At 38.7% G+C, this 21,340-nt stretch overlaps 1 protein-coding gene across 2 annotated transcripts in view; it reads right to left on the bottom strand.

Moving 5' to 3' along the window:
• Positions 1-21,340, bottom strand: part of nhlrc2 (NHL repeat containing 2) — an 87,063-nt gene that overhangs the window by 36,904 nt on the left and 28,819 nt on the right. For both annotated transcript variants that reach the window (XM_048609050.1, XM_048609051.1), the window contains exons 4-6: positions 19,165-19,286; positions 15,190-15,319; positions 2,155-2,248 (exon numbers count right to left, since the gene is read on the bottom strand). In XM_048609050.1, coding sequence (XP_048465007.1) covers positions 2,155-2,248; positions 15,190-15,319; positions 19,165-19,286 — 346 coding nt within the window. The remainder of the gene's footprint in view (positions 1-2,154; positions 2,249-15,189; positions 15,320-19,164; positions 19,287-21,340) is intronic.

The following is a 21,340-nucleotide window of genomic DNA, read 5'->3' as shown; positions in this document are numbered from 1 at the left end:
CACCTTCCCCTGTAACCGGCGAAGGTGCAACACCTGCCCGTTTACCTCCTCCCTCCCCACTATCCAAGGGCCCAAACATACCTTCCAGGTGAAGCAACACTTCACTTGCACTTCCAAGAATCTAGTCTACTGCATTCGCTGTTCACAATGTGGTTCCCTCTACACTGGGGAAACAAAGCGTAGACTTGGCGACCGCTTCGCAGAACATCTGCGTTCTGCTCGCAAACAAGACCCTGAACTACCTGTTGCCTGCCACTTCAATGCACCACCCTGCTCTCTGGCCAACATCTCTGTCTCCGGCTTGCTACGGCGTTCCAGTGAAGCCCAACGCAAGCTAGAGGAACAACACCTCATTTTCGCTTGGGGACCCTACAGCCCTCCGGACTCAATATCGAGTTCAATAATTTTAGGGCCTAAACTCTGCCATGTCCCAGCCCCCCACCCCACACACCAGGCCTTGTTACCACATGGCCTGCCACTACACACCCCCTGTTGTTAGTCACTAACAGTCGCCATTAACAACTATTCACCCTCCCAGCCTGATCGTTAGCAACTCCTTTGTCTGTCCAACTGTCTTTCTCTCTCTTTGGGCTCTATCCTATCATTTACTCCCTACCCCACCCACCTCCCTATTTTCTGCACATTAACTGACGTTTTCCCAGCCACCATCAATTCTGAGGAAGGGTCACCGGACCCGAAACGTTAACTCTGTTTTCTCCTCCACAGATGCTGCCAGACCTGCCGAGCTTTTTCAGCAACTTTGTTTTCGTTCCAAATCATCTAAGTGTGGTGTGTCAAAATTTGCAGATGACACTAAAGATGAGTGGTACAGCAAAGTGTGCAGAAAACACTGAAAGTCTGCAGAGGGATATAGATAGTCTATGTGAGTGGGCAAAGATATGGCAGATGGAGTACAATGTTGATAAGTGTGAGGTCATCCATTTTGATAGAAATAACAGCAAAATGGACTATGTTTTAAATGGTAAAAAATTGCAGCACGCTGCTGTGCAGAGGGACTTGGATGTCCTTGTGCATGAATCGTTAAAAGTAGGATTGCAGGTGCAGCAGGTAATTAAAAAGGCAAATGGAATTTTGTCTGCCATTGCTAGAGGGATGGAGTTTAAAAACAGGGAGGTTACGCTGCAGCTGTATAGGGTCCTGGTGAGGCCACACCTGGAGTACTGTGTGCAGTTTTGGTCTCCTTCCTTGAGAAGGGATATACTAGCACTGGAGGGGATGCAGAGGAGATTTACTCGGTTGATTCCAGAATTGAGAGGGTTGGATTATGAGGAGAGACTGTGTAGGCTGGGATTATACTCGTTGGAATTCAGAAGAATGAGGGGAGATCTTATAGAAACATATAAGATTATGAAGGGAATAGATAAGGTGGAGGCAGGGAGGTTATTTCCGCTAGCAGGTGAAACTAGGACTAGGGGGCTTAGCCTCAAAATAAAGGGAAGCAGATGTAGGACTGAGGTCAAGAGGAACTTCTTCACCCAAAGGGTTGTGAATCTGTGGAATTCCCTGCCCAGTGAAGCGGTTGAAGCTACCTCGCCGAATGTGTTTAAGGCAAGGCTGGATAAATTTTTGAACAGTAAAGGAATTATGGGATATGGTGTGCGGGCGGGTAAGTGGACCGGAGTCTCAAAAAGATCAGCCATGATCTTATTGAATGGCGGGGCAGGCTCAAGGGGCCAGATGGCCTACTCCTGCTCCTAGTTCTTATGTTCTTATGTACACTGCTTTCATTCTTTTCCAATTATGAAATACAGATGCACTTTAATGCTACAATTCCAGATTGTTGCAAGAGAGCTTGGTGTTCATTGATGAATATATTATTTATTCATGGATATGAATTGAAAAGACAGTAACCTGAAATTAAACAGCACTATCTATCTAAAACATACTTTGAGGATTTGAAGTATCAATCACTTTTATCATTATCTGGTTTGCAGCTAATTAAATATGTTCTAAAAGAGGACTATCCAGGTGAAGAATACACAAGTCTATGCTAGTGGGTCATTCTTAAGCCATATATGTTGTGTACATTAACACAGTTTAAGAAAACCTTCAGAAGTACTCTCAAATAGCCAACAATCATTTCTCTATACATACGAAAAATATTGTTATAAAACATTGTCAACAATTACTTACGTTCCACTTTGAAGCTTTCCATCTTCTAGAAAAATGACCCATATCTGATGAGTTCCTGCCATTGCAATAAACAGAAGACTATCTTTGGTACTGTCTGCAAAAGGAGAGTTTAAATAATTAGAAGAATAAGAGACAATCTCTTTTAAACATATAATAATCTCAAAGTACTGACAGGGTAGATCCTGAGAGGACTCCCCTGCCTACACCCTCCATTCCAGCTATAGTTTAGGACAAGGCATCACAGAACTGAGTTTGAGACGAACCCAGAAGACACTGCAGACTTTAAAAATGGTGGGTAGGCCCCAGATATGGAAAGCTGCTCTCATTTCCAACAGATCTCATTTTTACTGGTGAGGGAAGGCAGCGGTATATGATTCAAACAGGAAGGAAATTTGAACTCTCTGTAGCCTTTTGAACGTAACACTTGATCAAATAGAGCACATTTTGGCAGTACCAGAGGTATTACCTCTGTGTTGGAATAAAACAATTTACGGAATAAAGAACTTCCTTTGAACGGCAGATAAAGTCTGCCATGATCCGAAGTTTGTTTTTGAAAAAAAAATCTCATGTTCCTCAAACATGAAGAAAATGCTTAAGCTTTCAGTGGAAGTATTACAAGTTCTCTGCTTGACTGCTTCAATTGAAACAATTTGGTGTAGGTTAGGAGAAAGACTGTGCCTGCAATTTCAGTGGAGTTTTTTGTTCATATTTCCCACTGGCTATTATCATTATTATTAATGATTGGACAAGAGCTACTATTATCTCAGCAGGGGTTCTGAGTTCACAATTTGATTGAAGCTTGGCTGACTACCTGGCACGGATGCATTTATGAATGACAATTCTGGTAGAAATGACAACTGCATGGATCCTCATGCTGATGAAATCCCCCTTTTTGCACTGAGAATACCCTCCATCTTGTTGACTATCACTACCACTGTGCTAAATGGGATAGATTCAAAACAGACTTAGAAGTTCAAACCAGGTCATCTAGGAGGCTCTGTAAACCTATTTGCAGCAATGGAAATGTACTCCACTGCACTCTGTAACCATTGGGCCAGGGATCAACTCTAATTCAGTGAGAATTTGAATAGCATGCCAGTAGTAGCACCAGGCATACTACATACAAAAAAGTGGTAGAAACAGAATTATACATACATAGCCAATGGATCAGATCAAAGCTCAGAAGTCTTTTCCAGTTGAGATGGGTGGGCTTGAGAAACATCCTAGCCTGAAAAACTGAGAAACTCCAGGATGAGAGTAGAAAGGAAATGGAAACCACTTCTGGTCAGAAGTGTTGAGTTGATTATTCATCTCATCTTCTTCCACAGGCACCCATCAGAGAAATAAGCCTTCAGCCAATTAGATTTACTCCATGTAAAAGAAATAAGCCCCATTGTCCATATAATAGAAAAACGTGATACAAGATGTACAAAAAAAAGTCAAGTTTGTAGACAGCATATGTGTGCAAACATAAGGTATAAAGTATGGGAACATGGGACTGGGACATCATTGCTATTACAGAAACATGGCTGAGGGAGAGAGAGAACTGGCATCTCAATGTTCCAGGGTTTAAATGCTATAGGAAGGATAGTAAAAGGGGCAAGAGAGGAGGAGGAGTGGCATTTTTGATCAAGGAAAATATCACTTCTGTTCTTAGAGGATATTTCTGAGGGATCGTCCAGTGAAGCTAAATGGGTAGAACTCAGAAATAAGGAGGGGGTGATCACCTTGATGGGATTGTACGACAGGCCCCCAATAGTCAGCAGGAAAATGAGGAGCAAATATGTAGAGAGATCTCAGATATATATAAGAATAATACGATTTATAATCTCCTAGTATTACACTTTCCAAACTAGAGTGGGATTGCCATAATGTTAAAGGGTTGGATAATGAGGAATTTGTTAAATGTGTTCTAAGTTTGCAGACAATACAAAGGTAGGTGGAGGGACAGGTAGTATTGAGGAGATGGGGAGGCTGCAGAAGGATTTGGACAGGTTAGGAGAGTGGGCAAAGAAGTGGCAGACGGAGTACAACATGGGAATATGTGAGGTCACGCACTTTGGTAAGAAGAACAGAAGCATGGACTATTTTCTAAATGGGGAGAAAATTCAGAAGTCTGAAGTGCAAAGAGACTTGGGAGTTCTAGTCCAGGATTCTCGCAAGGTAAACTTGCAGGTTGAGTCAGTAGTCAGGAAGGCAAATGCAATGTTGGCATTTATTTTGAGTGGACTTGAATATAAAGCAGGGATGTACTCCTGAGGCTTTACAAGGCTCTGGTCAGGCCACATTTGGAGTATTGTGTGCAGTTTTGGGCCCCACATCTCAGGAAGGATGTACTGGCCCTGGAACGGGCTCAGAGGAGGTTCACGAAAATGGTCCCGGGAATGGTAGGCTTAACATATGAGGAACGTTTCAGGACTCCGGGACTATACTCATTGGAGTTTAGAAGGATGAGGGGGGATCTAATTGAAACTTACAGAATACTGAGTGGCCTGGATACAGTGGATGATGGGAAGATGCTTCCATTGGTAGGACAGACTAGGACCCGAGGGCACAGCCTTAGAGTAAAGAGAAGATCTTTTAGAAACAATATAAGGAGAAACTACTTCAGCCAGAGAGTGGTGAATCTATGGAACTCACTGCCACAGAAGGCTGTGGAGGCCAGGTCATTGAGTACATTTAAGACTGAGATAGATAGTTCTTGATTGTCAAGGGGATCAAGGGTTACGGGGAGAAAGCGGGAGAATGGGGCTGAGGAACTTATCAGCCATGATTAAATAGCGGAGCAGACTCAATGGGCCGAATAGCCTAATTTCTGCTCTTATGTCTTATGGGCTTATGTTCAAGAAAATCTTCTTTATCAATATGTGGATGTATGTACTAAAGACAGAGCAAAACTTGGTATTCTTTTGGGAACTAAAACAGAGCAAGTTACTGAAGTGTTAATGGGGGATCACTTTGGGACCAGTGATCATAATCCTTATTAGTTTTAAAACAGTTATGGAAAAAGGATTGGATTTACATAAAAGTTAAAGTTCTAAATTAGAATAAGGCATTTTTGAAGATATGAGACAGAGCCTTTTAAAAGTTGATTGGAGTAAACTATTCGCAGTAAAGGGATGACTGGCAAATGGGAGGCTTTCAACAGTGACATAACGAGAGTTCAGAGACATTATGTTCTGTTAGAGTGAAGGGTAAGGCTGATAAGAGCAAGGAATAAGTGAATAAAGATATTGAGGCTCTGGTCAAGAATAAGAAAGAGTAATATATTAGGTATGGACAACTGGGAGGAAGTGAATCTTTTGAAAAGTATAAGGGGTGTAAAAGCATTCTTAAGAGGGAAATCAGGAGGGCAAAAAGGGGATGTGAGATTGCTTTGGCAGATAAGGTTAAGCATAATCCAAAGAGATTCTACAGGTACATTAAGAGCAAAAGAGCACCTAGGGAGACAATAGGGCACCGTAAAAATCAACAAGGTCATCTATGTGTGGAACCACAGGAGATGGGAGAAATACCAAATGAATATTTCGCATCAACTTTTACAGTGGCAAAGAAATGGAGGCTAGGTAACTTGGGGAAATAAATACTGATGTCTTAAAAACAGTCCACATTACAGAAGAGGAGGTACTAGGAGTCTTGAAAAAACATAAAAGTGGTTAAATCTCCAGAACCTGATCAAGTGAATCCCAGGACGTTGTGGGAAGTTAGGCAAGAAATTGCAGGGCCTCTAGCAGATATATTTGTAATACCTACAGGCACAGGAGAGGTGCTGGAGGACTGAAGGGTGGCTAATGTTGTAGCTTTATTTCAAGAAAGGCTGTAAGGAAAAGCCTGGGAAGTACAGACTGGAGTGTCTGATATCAGTGTTGGGTACGCTGTTGGAGGGGATTGTAACAGATAGGTTGATGGTCCCCAGTGGAGGGTTTGGGGCTGGATTTGAGAGGCTGAGTGGAACTTGAAAGGAAAAAATGTGATTTTGGGGGAAGAGTCATCTTCAATTGGCATAAGGGTCCCACACAGGAGGTTTTCTACCCACCTTGATACCATTCACACAATTGAAGCTGCAGTTACTGTTATGGTAACAGGGATTGGAGGAGGCCCTGAAGTGGCTCTCCATTAAATTTCACACAGGTTGAGGTTGGGTGAATAAATGGCAGGAAGTACACACACTGGATTTTATGAACACCACCTTCAAAACTGCGCAGAAACATGGAAATGTCCGTCTGGTATCTTTTTTCCTTTCAACATCTCAGACAATGAAATTGAAAAGCAATGATAAAACTGCAGTTGGTATATCTTGCTTACGGCTTTGTTCATGTTTCACCACGTAATGGAAAAAAAACAACTCCTATTATAACACTCATTCTCCAAACCATAGCAAGAAGAAAAAATAAATTTACTGTTTTAACAGGAAGCACATGTCTGCTGGAGGGAATACTTTCAACACAAAGCAATTCTTATTTAAATGTCCTACATTTAAAAGCTGTTTGTTGGAAGAAATTCACAATTGCACACCTTTCAACCCTCCGCATGTTGATTTTAGCTATCAATTCATTTACGCTGATGACAGCATAACACTGATTGATAGATCTGGGGGTTGGCATCGTCTCTTAACTTGAATATTAACTGGAAATACCACTTATGTAAAATAAAGGCTGCAGTAAAGATGTGTTCACAAAGATTGCAAAAATAGATATTGGTAAAGGGAGACTTTTAGGTCTGGGTAAATCATTTTTCTGGAGGAGCGAAGGTTCCTCAGTTTTAAAAATTTCATCTTGAATAATTTTGCAGTCTTTGCCTCAATAGTGGCCCCCATGAGATCTGAGTTTCAATTAGGAGCAATTATTCCTAATATCAATTTAGAATTTGACTTTCAAAAGTTTTCCTTTTTATTGATCTGCCGTTACGTGAAACACCGTTTCAGATTGGTTTAGAATATTTCAATCCTTAAAACTTGCCAAATTCTCTTGAAATTGGATATTTGAACTTAGGTTTGCAGCATTGGCTTATTGCATCTAGCTGTTATAATTGTTGATTAAGGGTGACATGACTAGCACCACTGTCTGTCTAACATGGTGAATAATGTCGTAAACAATATATACACCAAAACATTACCTAATAGAACATACTCTGGAGCAAAGGGAACTTCACCGGGCGGACGTAGGAAAGATGTTTCCTCATGGGGTTAACAGATCCTTCGGTCCAACTCATCCATGCCAACCAGGTTTCCCAAACTAAACTCACCCCATTTGCCTGCATTCGGCCTATACCCATCTGAACTTTTCCTATTCACGTACCTGTCCAAACGTATTTTAAATGTGCTAACTGTACCTGCATGTACCACTTCCTCTAGCAGTTCATTCCACATACAAACCACCCTCTGTGAAAAAGATGCCCTTCAGGTCCTATTTAAATCTTTCTCCACTCACCTTAAAATTATACCCTCTAGTTTTGAGCTGCTCTCCTCTAGAGGAAATAGTTTTGCTACTCACTTTATTTATGCTCCTCGTGATTTTGTCAACCTCTATAAGGTCACCCCTCAACCTCCAAATCCCAGGGAAAAAATGTCCCAGTCTATCCAGCCTCTACTTATAACTCAAACCGTCGTGCCAAAAACATCCTTGTAAATCTTTTCTACACTCTTTCCAATTTAATAATACCTTCCTATAGCAGGGCAACTGGAACTGTACACAGTAATCCAAAAGTAGCCCCACCAACATTCCATACAGCTGCAATACAACGTCCCAACTCCCATACTCAAAGCTCTAATGAACTAAGGTGAGCACGCTATCTTCTTCATCACCGTTTACCAGTGATGTGACTTTCAAGGAACTATGTGCCTGAACCCATTGGTCTCTCTGTTCGATCATTCCAGCTCCTCATAATAATATGCCACCTTCTACCGTGAGCTGGTCTCTCCAGGTCCAAAAAGGTTTTGATTCTAGTTGTTACGGCCCCTTAGTTTTTCCCCATCACCACCAGTTATTTCAGTTTTGAACGGACTAGATCTTTCTGCGTCCAAAGTCGATATTGTCAGCTGTGACTGTGAGTGTGTCCAAAAATTTTAATATAATTACAGACTCGTCCATTCCTTAATGTGTGAGGGTTTCTGTCTTACCCTCTGGGTGATAAAGTTTTTCCTCACATCTCCTCTAAACCTTCTGCCCCTTGCCTTAAATCTATGCTCCTGATCATTGAATCCTCCATCTAGAGGGAAAGATTTTTTCCTGTCTATCCTATCTATGCCTCACGTGGGTGAATCTGCAACAAGAGGTGGTGGTAGAAGCAGTTATGATAGCAATGGTTAAGAAATATTTAGACAGACACATGAAACACAGGGAATAGAGAGATATAGATTAGTTTAGATTGGTTGGCACAGACATGGTGGGCCTAAAGACCTGTTTCTGTACTGTACTATTCTATGTCCAAAATAATGTTTTCCTCTTGCAGATAACACTCGCGTGATCATGCACTTAGACTGGGCTTCAAGTAGATTATCGGTTACCACTAGGGAAATGTTCCAAACACAAAATTTTAGCATTACAAATGTGAAATATACAAAACACATTTTGAAATCATCAGGTGTTGCCTTTGACCAATCTTCAAGATAAACATTTGTAAAATCATTCAAACTTCAGTAATTTAGTTTTCAATAATATAAGAATTCCTGTATTAAGTTGCAGAAGTTTAAACATATTCATTTTATTCCAAAAATCTGGACTAATTATTAAAATAACAAGGTAAAAAGTAAGTTTAATTGTTGAACTGTTAGTCAAAGTATTGCATGATGCTAACTCTCTAGCATGTTTGTAAATTCAGCAAGTAAAGAGGATTAAAGATGAAATCACAAAGTTTTGTTCAGATCTACATATCGTAACAAATAAGCAGTTTTTGAAAATTTTGAATGTAAATCAATTGAATGTGAAAATATTAAAACTCTAAAGCTTACAAAATTAAATTTAATGCAATCACTTGTTTCTGTAGTTTAATTCAACCATGAAATCAGTGTGTCTCACATCAAGAGTCAGATGCAACATCCACTTAAAAATTAAATGAGTGTACAGGTCACACTAGATTTGTCCTGTTATCTCTGCAGACAGAACCAAGTGGCAACAGTTAAATATCTAATGAATTAATCCATTAATTCATGACTGGCTTTGAACTGTTTATTAAGTAAACAGCTAGTTGATCATATTTCACCAAGTTTAATATTTAAACTATAATTAAGTATTTGCAACACAAGTTCTTTCAGATAAATATGCCTACAATTATGAGGCAGGGTCCAAAAACATTCGTAGAAAATAGGGGCTAGTCAAGGCTATTTGTTCCTTTGAGCCTCCTCTACCATTCAACATGATCATGACCTCTAAACTCCATCTTCTGCCACTGTGCCATTATACTTTAATTACCTTAATTCTCTTACCAGAAATCCAGTGACCTCTTAAATTATTTATCATATCTCCTGGAATGTTCAATACATTTCCTAATATTAAATGTAAGAATCCGTTGCGGTTTATCTTGAAATGTTTTGAAGTATTGTTTTCAAAGCTAAAGCGTACGCCTAGAAGTAGCAGTCTGAAGATAGAGTTGTGATCTATGATACCAAAAATTTATCCTACAAGAAAACAGTTCTACATAAAGCACATAATGGAAAAAAAAATCATTGTTCCATGTACATCATTGTTCCATCATTGTGTACATGCACAGAATTCTGTGTAGTGAAGTTAAGGCTTTTGGGAATACATCAATTTTTGAAATGGTATGATAATCTCCACCGTTCCTGTGCACTTTTTGTCTAAGTGAACATTTGTCTGAGTAAAAAATAATCTTTATTTCTGAACCAGAGACTTCCAAAATTGTATAAATCACTGGTAAATATTCATGAACCAGTAAGATTAGAAAGAGATTAAGAAATTGAAGACTACCCGAGAAACAAACAGATCCTATGATATCTAATGAAAGGTAATTGCAATATTTAAAATACATTTAAGACAGGTACATGAATAGGAAAGGTTTAGAGGGATGTAGGCCAAATATAGGCATGTGTTGCTAGTTCAGTTTGGGAAACTTGTTTGGCATAGATGAGTCTGTATTCATTCTGTATGACTCTATGACCCTGTAAGAGGAAACCTTTGCTAGCTTGCAATGGCTCCTTTTAATCAACATTTTAGCTTTGATTTTTATCCAAAATCCTACTGTTACCAAATATTCCAACAACTTCAATGACTTTTAGTGCTCAGCTCAGAGGCATAAATGATGTGGCATAAAACGTTATTTTTATTTCGTACAAATTCCATCCATATGAATGTTCTATAACTGAGGCTTTGCTGCTAAAAACAAGTAAAGCTCTTCAAATGGATCAAATAGCTTTTCTGACAGACCAAAACTTTCCTGATTAGCAAAGAAAATCTTACATTTTAGGCTGGTTCAACACGTTTATCTTGACCGTTGAATATTGTTTAAAAATAGTGTATCATCATAAATTAATTCTGAATGGGGACTACTATTAATTGTTTTAATATATTAGCAGTTGGCAAACATTATTACCATTCAAATTAATTTGCTGTGCACCATCTGAGGTGTTGACATCCTTCCAAATATGTTCTACCTCAAAACACTGACAGTACAGGAGCTGAGGCACAGCCAATATTTGATCATTTTCCTGCTTTTATCCCTTTTTTTTAATAAGATATTTTTATGGGATGTTGATGTTACTGCTAGGCCAGCAATGTTTTGCCCATGAAAAGAAGGTGGTGAACTGTGTTTTTGAATTACAACAGTCTGTTGAAGTACTGTTAGGAAAGGGGTTCCAAGATTTCAAACCAGTAGTTGAAGAAACAATACTGTAGTTCCAAATTAGCTTGGTCTATGACTTGGAGGAGAACTTGGAAGTGATGATGCATCTTTTGAATTGGACACACTACTGCCACTCTGTATCGGTGTGGTGTGAATGCTGAAGGTGGTGGATGGGGTCAATCATGTGGGTTAGTCTGTAAGATGTAGGAACAGAAGTAGGTCAATTTCATCCCTTTTCCCCATAATCAGCAAGGGATTTGAGGGTTAAAAATCGAATGTCAATCTCAGCCCTGAATTTAGTTACGATTCAGCATTGAAAGGCCTTTGCAGTAAAGAATTCAACAGATTCAACAGCCTTAGAGAAGAATTTTTTCTGATCTGTGTCTTAATTGCATGATCCCTTATCCTGAGATTTTTACATATGGTTCCAGAGTCTCCTACATGTACCCTTTAAAATCTCCTCAGAATCTTGTATTTGTCAATAAAGGTAGCCACGTATTCTTCTGAAGTTGAGTACAGGCCCAACCTACTCATCCTCTCCCCTGAAGACAGTGCCTCCATACCCGGTATCAGCATAGTCAACCTTTTTTGGACTGCCTCCAATGGCAATATATCTTTCCTCAGGTAAGAACCCAAAAATTATTCACAGTATTCCACCTGTGGTTTGCGTCTACAATTTTAGCAAAAACTCCCTGCTTTTATTCTCCATTCTTTTTGAATTAAAGGTCAACATTCCTTTGCCTTATTACCTGCTGAACTTGAATGCTCAGTTTTTGTGATTCATTGATGAGGACACCCAAATTCCTCTGTCCTGTACCTTTCTGTAGTCTTTCTCGGCTTAAAAAAATATTCAGCTCCTCTACTCTTCCTACCAAAATGCATAACCTGAAACTTCCCTGCATTATATTCCATCTGCCAAGTTTCTGTTCACTAAACCTGTCTATCTCCCTCTGCAGACTCTTTGTGTGATCCTCATGACTTGCCTTCTTCCCTATGCCTTGTCCTTGATGAAGTCAAGCTTTCATGTGTTGGAGCTGCACTTTTCCAGACAGGTGGAGGATACTCCATCACATTTCTGGCTTGTGCCTTGTTGGTGACAGACAGGCTTTGGGAATAAACAAATGAATTACTCGTCACAGAATTCCCAATCTTAGCCAAGGATCCTATATCCATTTTATTTTTCAAAATTGTTTTTTCAACATATGCTTCCATAAATCTTTGAAGGTGGCAGGACATCTCCTACATGCTGAAGTTAACGTCCAGCTATTTAATAATTTTTGTTATTTTCTCAGACTGTAACTTGTGAAAAAATACATTCATTTCTATTTTTGTAAAACATGGCCGTACCAAATTTCTTTGCAATTATAGCTGAAAACAACTTCTACCCAATAAGTTTAACAATGTAAACAACCTTTTCAGTTAAGCAATTTTTGAAATTGAGGTATTGAGTGCACATTCAAAGGAAACTCAAGATGTTGTAAATTTTAATTGAAAACATTTGTTTCAGCAAAAATAAAGAACATCTAAGCAAACAGCCCAATTGTTAACTTTTGAATGGATTTAGTTCTCAGGTTTAAACAGAATAAAGTGATTAAATACATTTACAATATGATACATTGAATCCAGGAGAATGGGATTAAACAATAGATTGAAAAATGTGTATAATATTTAACTGTTATTATAAAGTGAATTCTTTTAATTTTATGTTATTTTCCAATGCAGCACAACCATGTTCCATCTATAACCTAGGGAATTAGAAGATATTTTTTCATATTCAAAAAATTACCAGCAGTTATCAAAATAAATGTGACAGTGCAAACTTGTTTATGAAAATAACCAAAGACACACTAACTCTTCAATCACCATGGTGGTATCTCTGATGGCCTGGAATGCTCACTTCTCACAGCCACTGATTAAATGTGAAATTTAGCTGGTCAGGTGTAAGTGAAAAATAATAATGATCATGTAACATGTTAATATGACCATTCTTAAAAGCACTTTGCCATTGGCATTTTACTGGTAAATATTAATGATATGCATGCATTTTCATATTGCATTTACTTCATTTTTGGAAGATGTCCAACTGTACAATTATATATACTGTTTATTCATAGTTAGACTATGTTTAGAAAGAATCTGTGCGCTGTAAAACAGTATGACGACATATCTCTGATTATGATTATTGATACTGTTGCAAACAAATATGATGTGATTAATTCAGAATTACATAACATTAAAAAACATTACCTTAAGCATGTATATTAAATCATTTTAAAAAGAACTTCTGAATGCATTTTGCAAGACAAGATTGTTTCCACTTTTCCTTTTATCTGCTTCATCTCAAGAAGTACTCTGCAGTTGGCACCACATCAACTGAAAGCTCACATTTGCCCATGTGAATTTGAAACCTATGATATTATGGTTTACTTGAACTTCATCTAACTTTTGGATTGTATTTACAACTATAATAATATAAATAGGAATTTGAATTAAAAAGTATAACTTTGCCACTTCTGAATTGTGCATAAATCACCTGAAAATTTATAAAAGCAAACAGTTAAGAAAGGACTGGCTAGCTAACTGGACAGTGCAGGGTTTCTGACTTAGATAAGACAGTTTGAAATGATTCAAACACAAATTCCAAGTATAAACTCGGAATCAAATTAACTTTAAAAAGCTAAAAGCTTTTTCTCTTATGCAAGTTTAAAAACAACGTCAAGCCTAATATAGCACAGATTCATGATCTTAGTTCTAAGAAGGGATTTTTATGTGGCTGTTTAAATCAAACTTCTATTCAAGTTTCAAGATATTAATATTGGACTGACATTGCTTAAAATTATATATTTCTGCAGAACAAATTTAAGACCAGATTTAATGTTCAAAACAATTGCAAGATAAAATGAAGGAATCACAAATCAGAATTCAATACTGGTTCAACACAGCACATTACAAACATCAGAGGAAATTAAACTCAAGCAGAGTATGTACATGCACTGAAGCATTATTGCTAGTCTATACCCTTCACACTTCTGAAAGCACATTATCCTAATCACTATGACCTTCTACAGGGTCAGCAGCAGAGTTCCATCAGAGACACAATGCAAGAGTGTTTCCAGAATTAAACCTGCATTTTTAAAATACTTACAACAAACTGCGGCTCTTAGCAGACTTCAAGGGATCAGAATTTGAAACAATATTTCAGCAAACTTTGTTTTAACTGGCACCCTCAATAAATTATACACCTCAAATACTGGAATTTTACCATATTATCGCGATCTGTGTGATGTCCGAGTAGTCGGTTGAAGATGTGAGTGAGAAGGCTCTCTGCCAGTAAATTTTATTTAAGGCAAAGTTGCATTGTTATTTATGAAATTTATGTAAATAAAGTATAACAGTGATGCATATATTCTCTGCATTACATTTCTATTACTTAGTGTGTTTTATATTGATTATGTGGACCTCTTGATCAACCAGAACATTTGATCAACTGGCATATTCTTGGTCCCATACGTGCCAGTTAATAAAAAAGTTTGCTGTAATAACATCCATTACGTACTGAGCAATTTCTGAGCATTTAGGGAAATCTCCAGATTGCTATGAATTAGAAATTAAAAGTTGTGTTTGGTTAGCTTTCAGGTTCCAGATATAAACCTTTGCCTTCACCTGAATTTGCAACAAAGTCCACAATATTATTCAACATGCCAAGCACTTTACAACAGCTTCCTTTAACAATACAAACAAGTACTTCAAAATACCACTTAATACTGATGCATGCAAGATATAGAGATAAATTAGTGCTCAGATGTAAACAGTAAATAGCCTGTCATGGATAATAAACAAGGAGGGAACATTCAGCCTTTTGATCTCTGCGGACAACTTTGTTCTTGCTCAATCAAGTGGCTTATCATGGACATTAACAAAGGTAGTTAATCCCTATCTGGTATTTGTGTAAAGAAATCAGGAAGTTACAAGAAGATTTTGTGATGTCACAAATGAAAATGAACTGGATAAACGCAGCCAGAAGGAAACGTGATTGTGCATCCAAAATTGATCAAAGACAGTTACAATTCATAGAAAAAAAAACTATTATGTGTTGTACAAAATCTTTCTTCACTGCTGGTACAATATGACCCCATTTGCTAGAAACATCTTAACAACTTCATAAAGGTAGTATTATGCAAAATTTATTTCTCCAACACACAAATGCCTCACATTCTTGTAAGGAAGTAACAATCTTACCAAAGGTGCCAAAGGCTAGATCCCATGGTGAACTGATTGATTGTTCCACTCCTGTCCTACCACCTTCGTGGTCAGTTCCCTGATCTCCTGTTCCCGCTATTGTGCTTACCACTTCTGATGTAAGGTCAATCTAAACACAAGAAGAGATAGTGTCTGTCAAAATATATTTAAAATGTTCCTTTTTAAAAATCAATTTCTGATAGTTACTCAAGTTACCTTACTTGCATTTCAACTGCTCTCAAAAAAGAGGGAATTAGATGTAGTATTGTCGCACAAGTCAACTATCTGTTCACTTGCTGGTTGCCCAAACTCATTTGAAGACTTCAGAATGGCTTTCAGTTCCTATAATGTAAGCTGCTTTTTTTTGGGTCCAGTTCAAGAGATCATTTGAAGTCCATTTATGTTGGGCAGGCTTCTCTCACACAAAGGACCATAACTGGAGCAGGTTAACACTCTGCCTAAACAGGTTCTTAGAACAAAACTCTCAGAAGACAGAATCCAGTGTATCTGAGTCCCAATCTTAAATTGTGTAATTACATGTAAAATGGGATAAATATTAAAGCACAAATCAAATTTATTCTGAAATTGTGTGATAAACAATGACTTTAAGGCAAAGTTACCATTTTCAACAGAAACGAATTCACGTAATATCTAGGAGATAGGTTTTTGGAGTGACTTATGGTAGACCCCACTAGGGAACAGGCAATTCGGATTTGGCGCTGTGTAATGAGGCAGATTTGATTGGGGATCTTAAGGTGAAGGAACCCCTTGGGGACAGTGACCATAATATGAGAGAATTCACTTCGCAGTTTGAGATGGAGAAGGTGAAATCAGATAAACAGTATTACAATTGAGTAAAGGGAATTATACTCACCTCTACCCCTTGACTCTGTTGAAGTTTTGGTATGCTGCTGGCGTCTTGGACTGCAAAAGCTGATGCTAAGTACCTATCCAGTTCCTCTGCCATTTCTTTGTTCCCCCATTGCTACTTCTCTAGCTTCATTTTCCAGCTGTGCAGTATCCACTCTTGCCTCTCTCTACATTTTCAATATCCAAAAGAAGTCGCGCTATCTTTTTTTATATTACTTTCTAGCCTCATATTTTACTTTCTACTCTCATATTTTATCACCATCCCCTTTATAGGTTTTATTATTATCCTATGCTGTTTTTTAAAGGCTTCTCAATCCTCTGGCTTCCCACTTCTCTTCACCATATTTTGTTTTGTTTTTCTGCTGACTTCCCTTGTCAGCCAAGGTTGCCTCAAAGAATAGGGATAAAGGGGTCTTTTTCAACTTTGCAGCCAGTGACTAGTGGAGATCCGCAGAGGTCAGTGTTGGAATCACAACTATGCACGTTATACATTAACGATTTGGACAAACAAACTAAGGCATTGTTGCCAAGTTTGCATATGACACGGCGATAGGTGGAGAGATAGTACTGTTGAGGTAGCAGGGAGGCTGCAGAAGGACTTGGATAGGGTTGGAGAGTGGGCAAAAGAAGTGGCAGATGGAATACAATGTGGCCAAGTGTGAAGAATAGAGGTGTAGACTATTTTCTAAACAGGGAAAGGCTTTGGAAGTTTGAAGCATAAGGGACTAGGGAGTCCCAGCTCTGTAGTCTCTTAAGGTTAGCATTCAGGTACAGTTTCGAAGGCAAATGCATGTTTGCAATCATTTCAAGAGGGCTAGAATACAAGAGCAGAGATGTACTGCTGAGATTCTACAAGGCTGTGGTCAGACCACATTTGGAGTATTGTGAGCAGTTCTGGCCTTATATCTAAAGAAGGATGTGCTAGACTTGGAGAGGTCTAAGCTGGGTTGAAGAGCTTGTCATATGAGGAGTGGTTGAGAACTCTGGGTCTGTACTGAATGGAGTTTAAAAGGATGAGAGGAATCTGATTGAAACTTACAGAATACAGACAGGCTTCAATAGAGTGGACGTGGGGAAGATGTTTCCAATCATTGGAGAGATTAGGACCCGACAGCACGATCTCAGAGTGAAAGGACGACCCTTTTACAACTTAGATCAGGAGGAATCTCTTCAGAGGATGGTTAATCTGTGAAACTCATTTCCACAGCAGGCTGTGAAAGCCAAGTCTTGAATGTATTTAAGACAGACATAGATAGGTTCTTGAATGGTAAGTGGATCAAGGGTTATTGGGAGAAGGCAGGAGAATGGGGCTGAGAAAACATATCAGCCGTGATTGAATGAAGGAGCAGACTCAAATGAGTCAAATAGCCTAATTCTGCTCCTATATCTTGTGGTCTTATGGTCTAAAACAGTGTAAAATTGTAATCAGTAAATTTCATCATTTTTCTGAGATGCTGTTTTGTCCAATATGCATAGCCTTTCTTTCTTCTTTTTCTCTCTCCTTTTCTCGAAGACAGTGCTTCCTTTCTGGGATAAGCTTCTAAAGTCATTGGCCATCCTCCAATGTCCTACATAAAGGACCATTCTTCATTTTTGAAGAAAATCACATTTGTTGCAGGCTATTTAACCATGGAGCCAGTTCCTGCCCTTGCTTCATATTTACAGATGCACATTTCCAGCCAAGAGTTAGCATCAATGATCGGGAATAGGAAACTTGGCTGAATTTTTCTCCATTATTCAGGAGCAATAAACTCTTGCAACTTACCACTGTCCCAGCTGAGACTGGCTCTTCAGAAGACATGCTGACCCAGTTATTCATGTGGGAATTTGCAACACTTGTTCTAAAATAACATCTTTAATTTAATGTGAAATATTATGTAATAAAAAGTTGAGTGATCATATCAACTCAGCCCAGAGACAGACCCGTGTGATCTAATCACAAGAGGGACAGAAACCCAAACCAAAATCGACTCAAAAATCAAATGAAAAGTGATAGTTTTTAAACCTTGACACTTTAAATAGGATTGCTTCTTTTTTAGACACAGAGATGCAGAGAAAGACAAAGGAATTACTGCTGTATTGGTTAAAAGTTGGTTACGAGTTCAAAATTAAGGGAACTGGGCTGACAGGACATTGAGATTTAAAGAACAATGAGTCACCAAGGTGGGCCTTGCTGGTGAAAGTTGGTGCTGGGATAGTCCAACCGAGTAGAAAGATTTTCAAAGGACATCAAACATTCTGGCATGGCAAAGAAAAGTGCTGGAAGCTGAGGATCTGTTGGGATTTAATCTTGTATTATTACCCACCTGCCAGAAATGTAGACTATAGCAAAAGGAGTTGAAAGATGCACCCAGTTGAGCTAATTAGTTAACACAAAAGTGCTTATTAATTACTTATTTCTGCCAGTCTCTGGGAAATTAAACTCTTCATAAAAGTTATGTCTCTGGAAGGATCATGACAATCCTCCAGACTATCCTGTTTCAGGTGTTCAAACTACTCATTTCCTTAAGCTGAGTCATGTGTAACTAGATATTAAATATTTCTAATTCTGGCCTCTTGTAAATCCCTTATTTAATTGTTTTAGCATCGGGAGTCATGCCTTCAACTGCCTAAACTCTGGTATTCCCTTTCTAAACCTCTTCTTTAAGATTTTGCTCAAAACCTACCTCTTTGACCAAGCGTTTGCTCATCTGTCCTTGTATTTCATGTGGTTGGTCAAATTTTGTTTCATAACTCATGATGTTTTATTGTATTAAAGGTGCTATGTTAATGCAATGTGTTAATGTAATTGCACCATACACCAATGAGTTATTTTTAGGTTGCAAACCAAAACAGTTAAAACATATAATAGTTTATCTAATGTAAATGAGTGTCAGTTGTTTTTTTCCCCCTCTTAACTAGATGTGATGTTATTTGATAAAACCAAGATTACACAAAGCAGTAGAAAGGATCCACAAACTGCCAATGACACAAAACTAATCTCAAGTTATACAGTTAAAATAAATAAAGCAAAATAACAGGCACTTCATGGAAATAGTACTTCATAAACTTCCAGCATCTGCCACAGCACAATTTATTTGTCATTACAGACAGCTTTTTCCTTACCTTTCTTATTGCATGGTTCTCGGTGTCTGCCACATAGATGATATTACCCTTTATCAATACTCCTTGAGGAGAATTAAAACTAGCTTCAAAAATGCTCCCATCTTTCCATCCGCTGTTTGGTCCTAGATTAAAAAAAACAACACATATTAACAGCATCAAACTGCACCATCAAAATATTAGAAGTGCTGGGAAAAATGTTAAATAGATGCACACAAAAAGTGTACCCCTTAGAAAATCTGGGAAGATGATTTTGTGGAACAAGGAAATGGCAAAAGGAGTTAAACAGAAATTTTGCACCAGTCATCAGGGTGGACGATACTTTGAATATTTCATTATTACTAAAGAATACGAGGGAGGAATTAAGTACAATCACCACCACTAAAGAAGTAATATTAGACAAATTAATGGGGCTAAAGGCAGATAATTCCCCTGGCCCTGACGACCTGCATCCAAGGATCCTAAAAGAAGTAGCTACAAAGTGGATGGATTGGTTGTAATTTTCCAAAAATCCTTGGATTCTGGAGAAGTACCATAGGATTAGAAAACTGCTAATTTGACATGCTGATTCAAAAAGGGAGGGAGGCAAAAAGCAGGTAACTATAAGTTGATTAGCTTAACATCTATTGTTGGAAAAGTACTGGAATCAATTATTAAGAAAGTAATAACAGAACATTTGGAAAATCATAATCTAATCAAGCAGAGTCAGCATGGCTTCATGAAAAGAAATCATATCTGACTAACTTATTGGAGTTTTGGAGAGAAACCAGTAGATACATTATATTTGGACTTCCAGAAAACATGTAAAAAAAATCACAAAAGGTTAAGTCACAAGAACACGTGGTGTTGAAGGTAGTATATTGAATGGATAGAGAATTGGCTCATGGACAGGAAACAGCAAGGGTTATTTTTTAGGTTGGCGACCTGTGACCACTGGGGTTCCAGAGGGAACAGAGCTTGGACCGCAACTATTTACAATATGTGTTAATGGCTTGGAGGAAGGAAGTGAATGTACTATAGTCAGATTTGCAGACAATCCCAACTGTATATTACTGTACAGGTACACCTAGACGCCATGATGGCTGTGGTTAGCACTGCAGCCCCACAGCACCAGGGACCCAGGTTTGATTGCATCCTTGGATGACTGTCTGTGTGGAATTTGCATGTTCTTCTTGTATCTGTGTGGGTTTCCACCAGATTTCCTCCCACAATCCAAAAGATGTGCAGGCTCGGTGGATTAGCCATGGGAAATCTAGGTTTGGGGGGGGGGGGGGCGCGGTGGAGGTGGCCGGGTCTGGGAGGTATGCTTTTTGGAAGGTTGGGGCAGATTCGATGGCCTGAAAGGCCTCTTTCCACACTGTTCTGTGATTCTACAGGTGCAGCAGGTAATCAGGAAGGCTAATGGAATGTCGGCCCTTACTTCAAGTGTAACAGTAGGGAAGAAAAACAGTAGTTGCTGGAAAAGCTCAGCAGGTCTGGCAGCATCTATGAAGAGAAATCAAAGTTAACGTTTCAGGTCCTGTGATCCTTCCTAAGAACTCCAAGGAAGGGTCACCAGACTCAAATCATTAACTTTGATTTCTCTTCACAGATATTGCCAGACCTGCTGAGCTTTTCCAGCAATTTCTGTTTTTGTTTCCGATCTACAGCATCCGCAGTTCTTTTGGTTTTTAACGACAGTAGGAAAGTCTTACTGCAACTGTAAAAAGGTGCTGATGAGTTTTGGTCCCCTTATTTAAAGATTGATATCATTTATTTGGAGGTAGTTCACAGAAGGTATACCAGGATGATCCCTGGTATGAAGGGACTGTCTTATGAACAAAGGTTAAACAGGTTGGGAATCTACTCACTGGAGTTTAGAAGAGTGAGAGGTGATCTCATTGAAAGATATAGGATTCGTACGGGATTAGGATGGATGAATGCTGACAGGATCTTTCCCCTCACAGGAGCATCTAGGATCAGAGAGCACAGTCTCAGATAAAGGGGTGCCAATTTAAGACGGAGATACGGAGAAACTTCTTCTCTCAGATGGTTGAGTGTTTTTGGAAGTCCTTGTCACAGAGAGTTGTCAGGGCCGAGTCCTTGTGTATATTTAAGGCTCAGATAGACAGACTCTTGATCAATAGAGAAATCAAGAATTATGGGGAAGGGCAGGAAAAATGAACATGAGGAATGTCAG

Source organism: Rhincodon typus, chromosome 20, assembly GCF_021869965.1.
Source record: "Rhincodon typus isolate 14 chromosome 20, sRhiTyp1.1, whole genome shotgun sequence".
NCBI classification, from domain to species: Eukaryota; Metazoa; Chordata; class Chondrichthyes; order Orectolobiformes; family Rhincodontidae; genus Rhincodon; species Rhincodon typus.
Note: the sequence above shows the minus strand (reverse complement) of the source record. Positions and strands in the feature narration are given on the sequence as shown.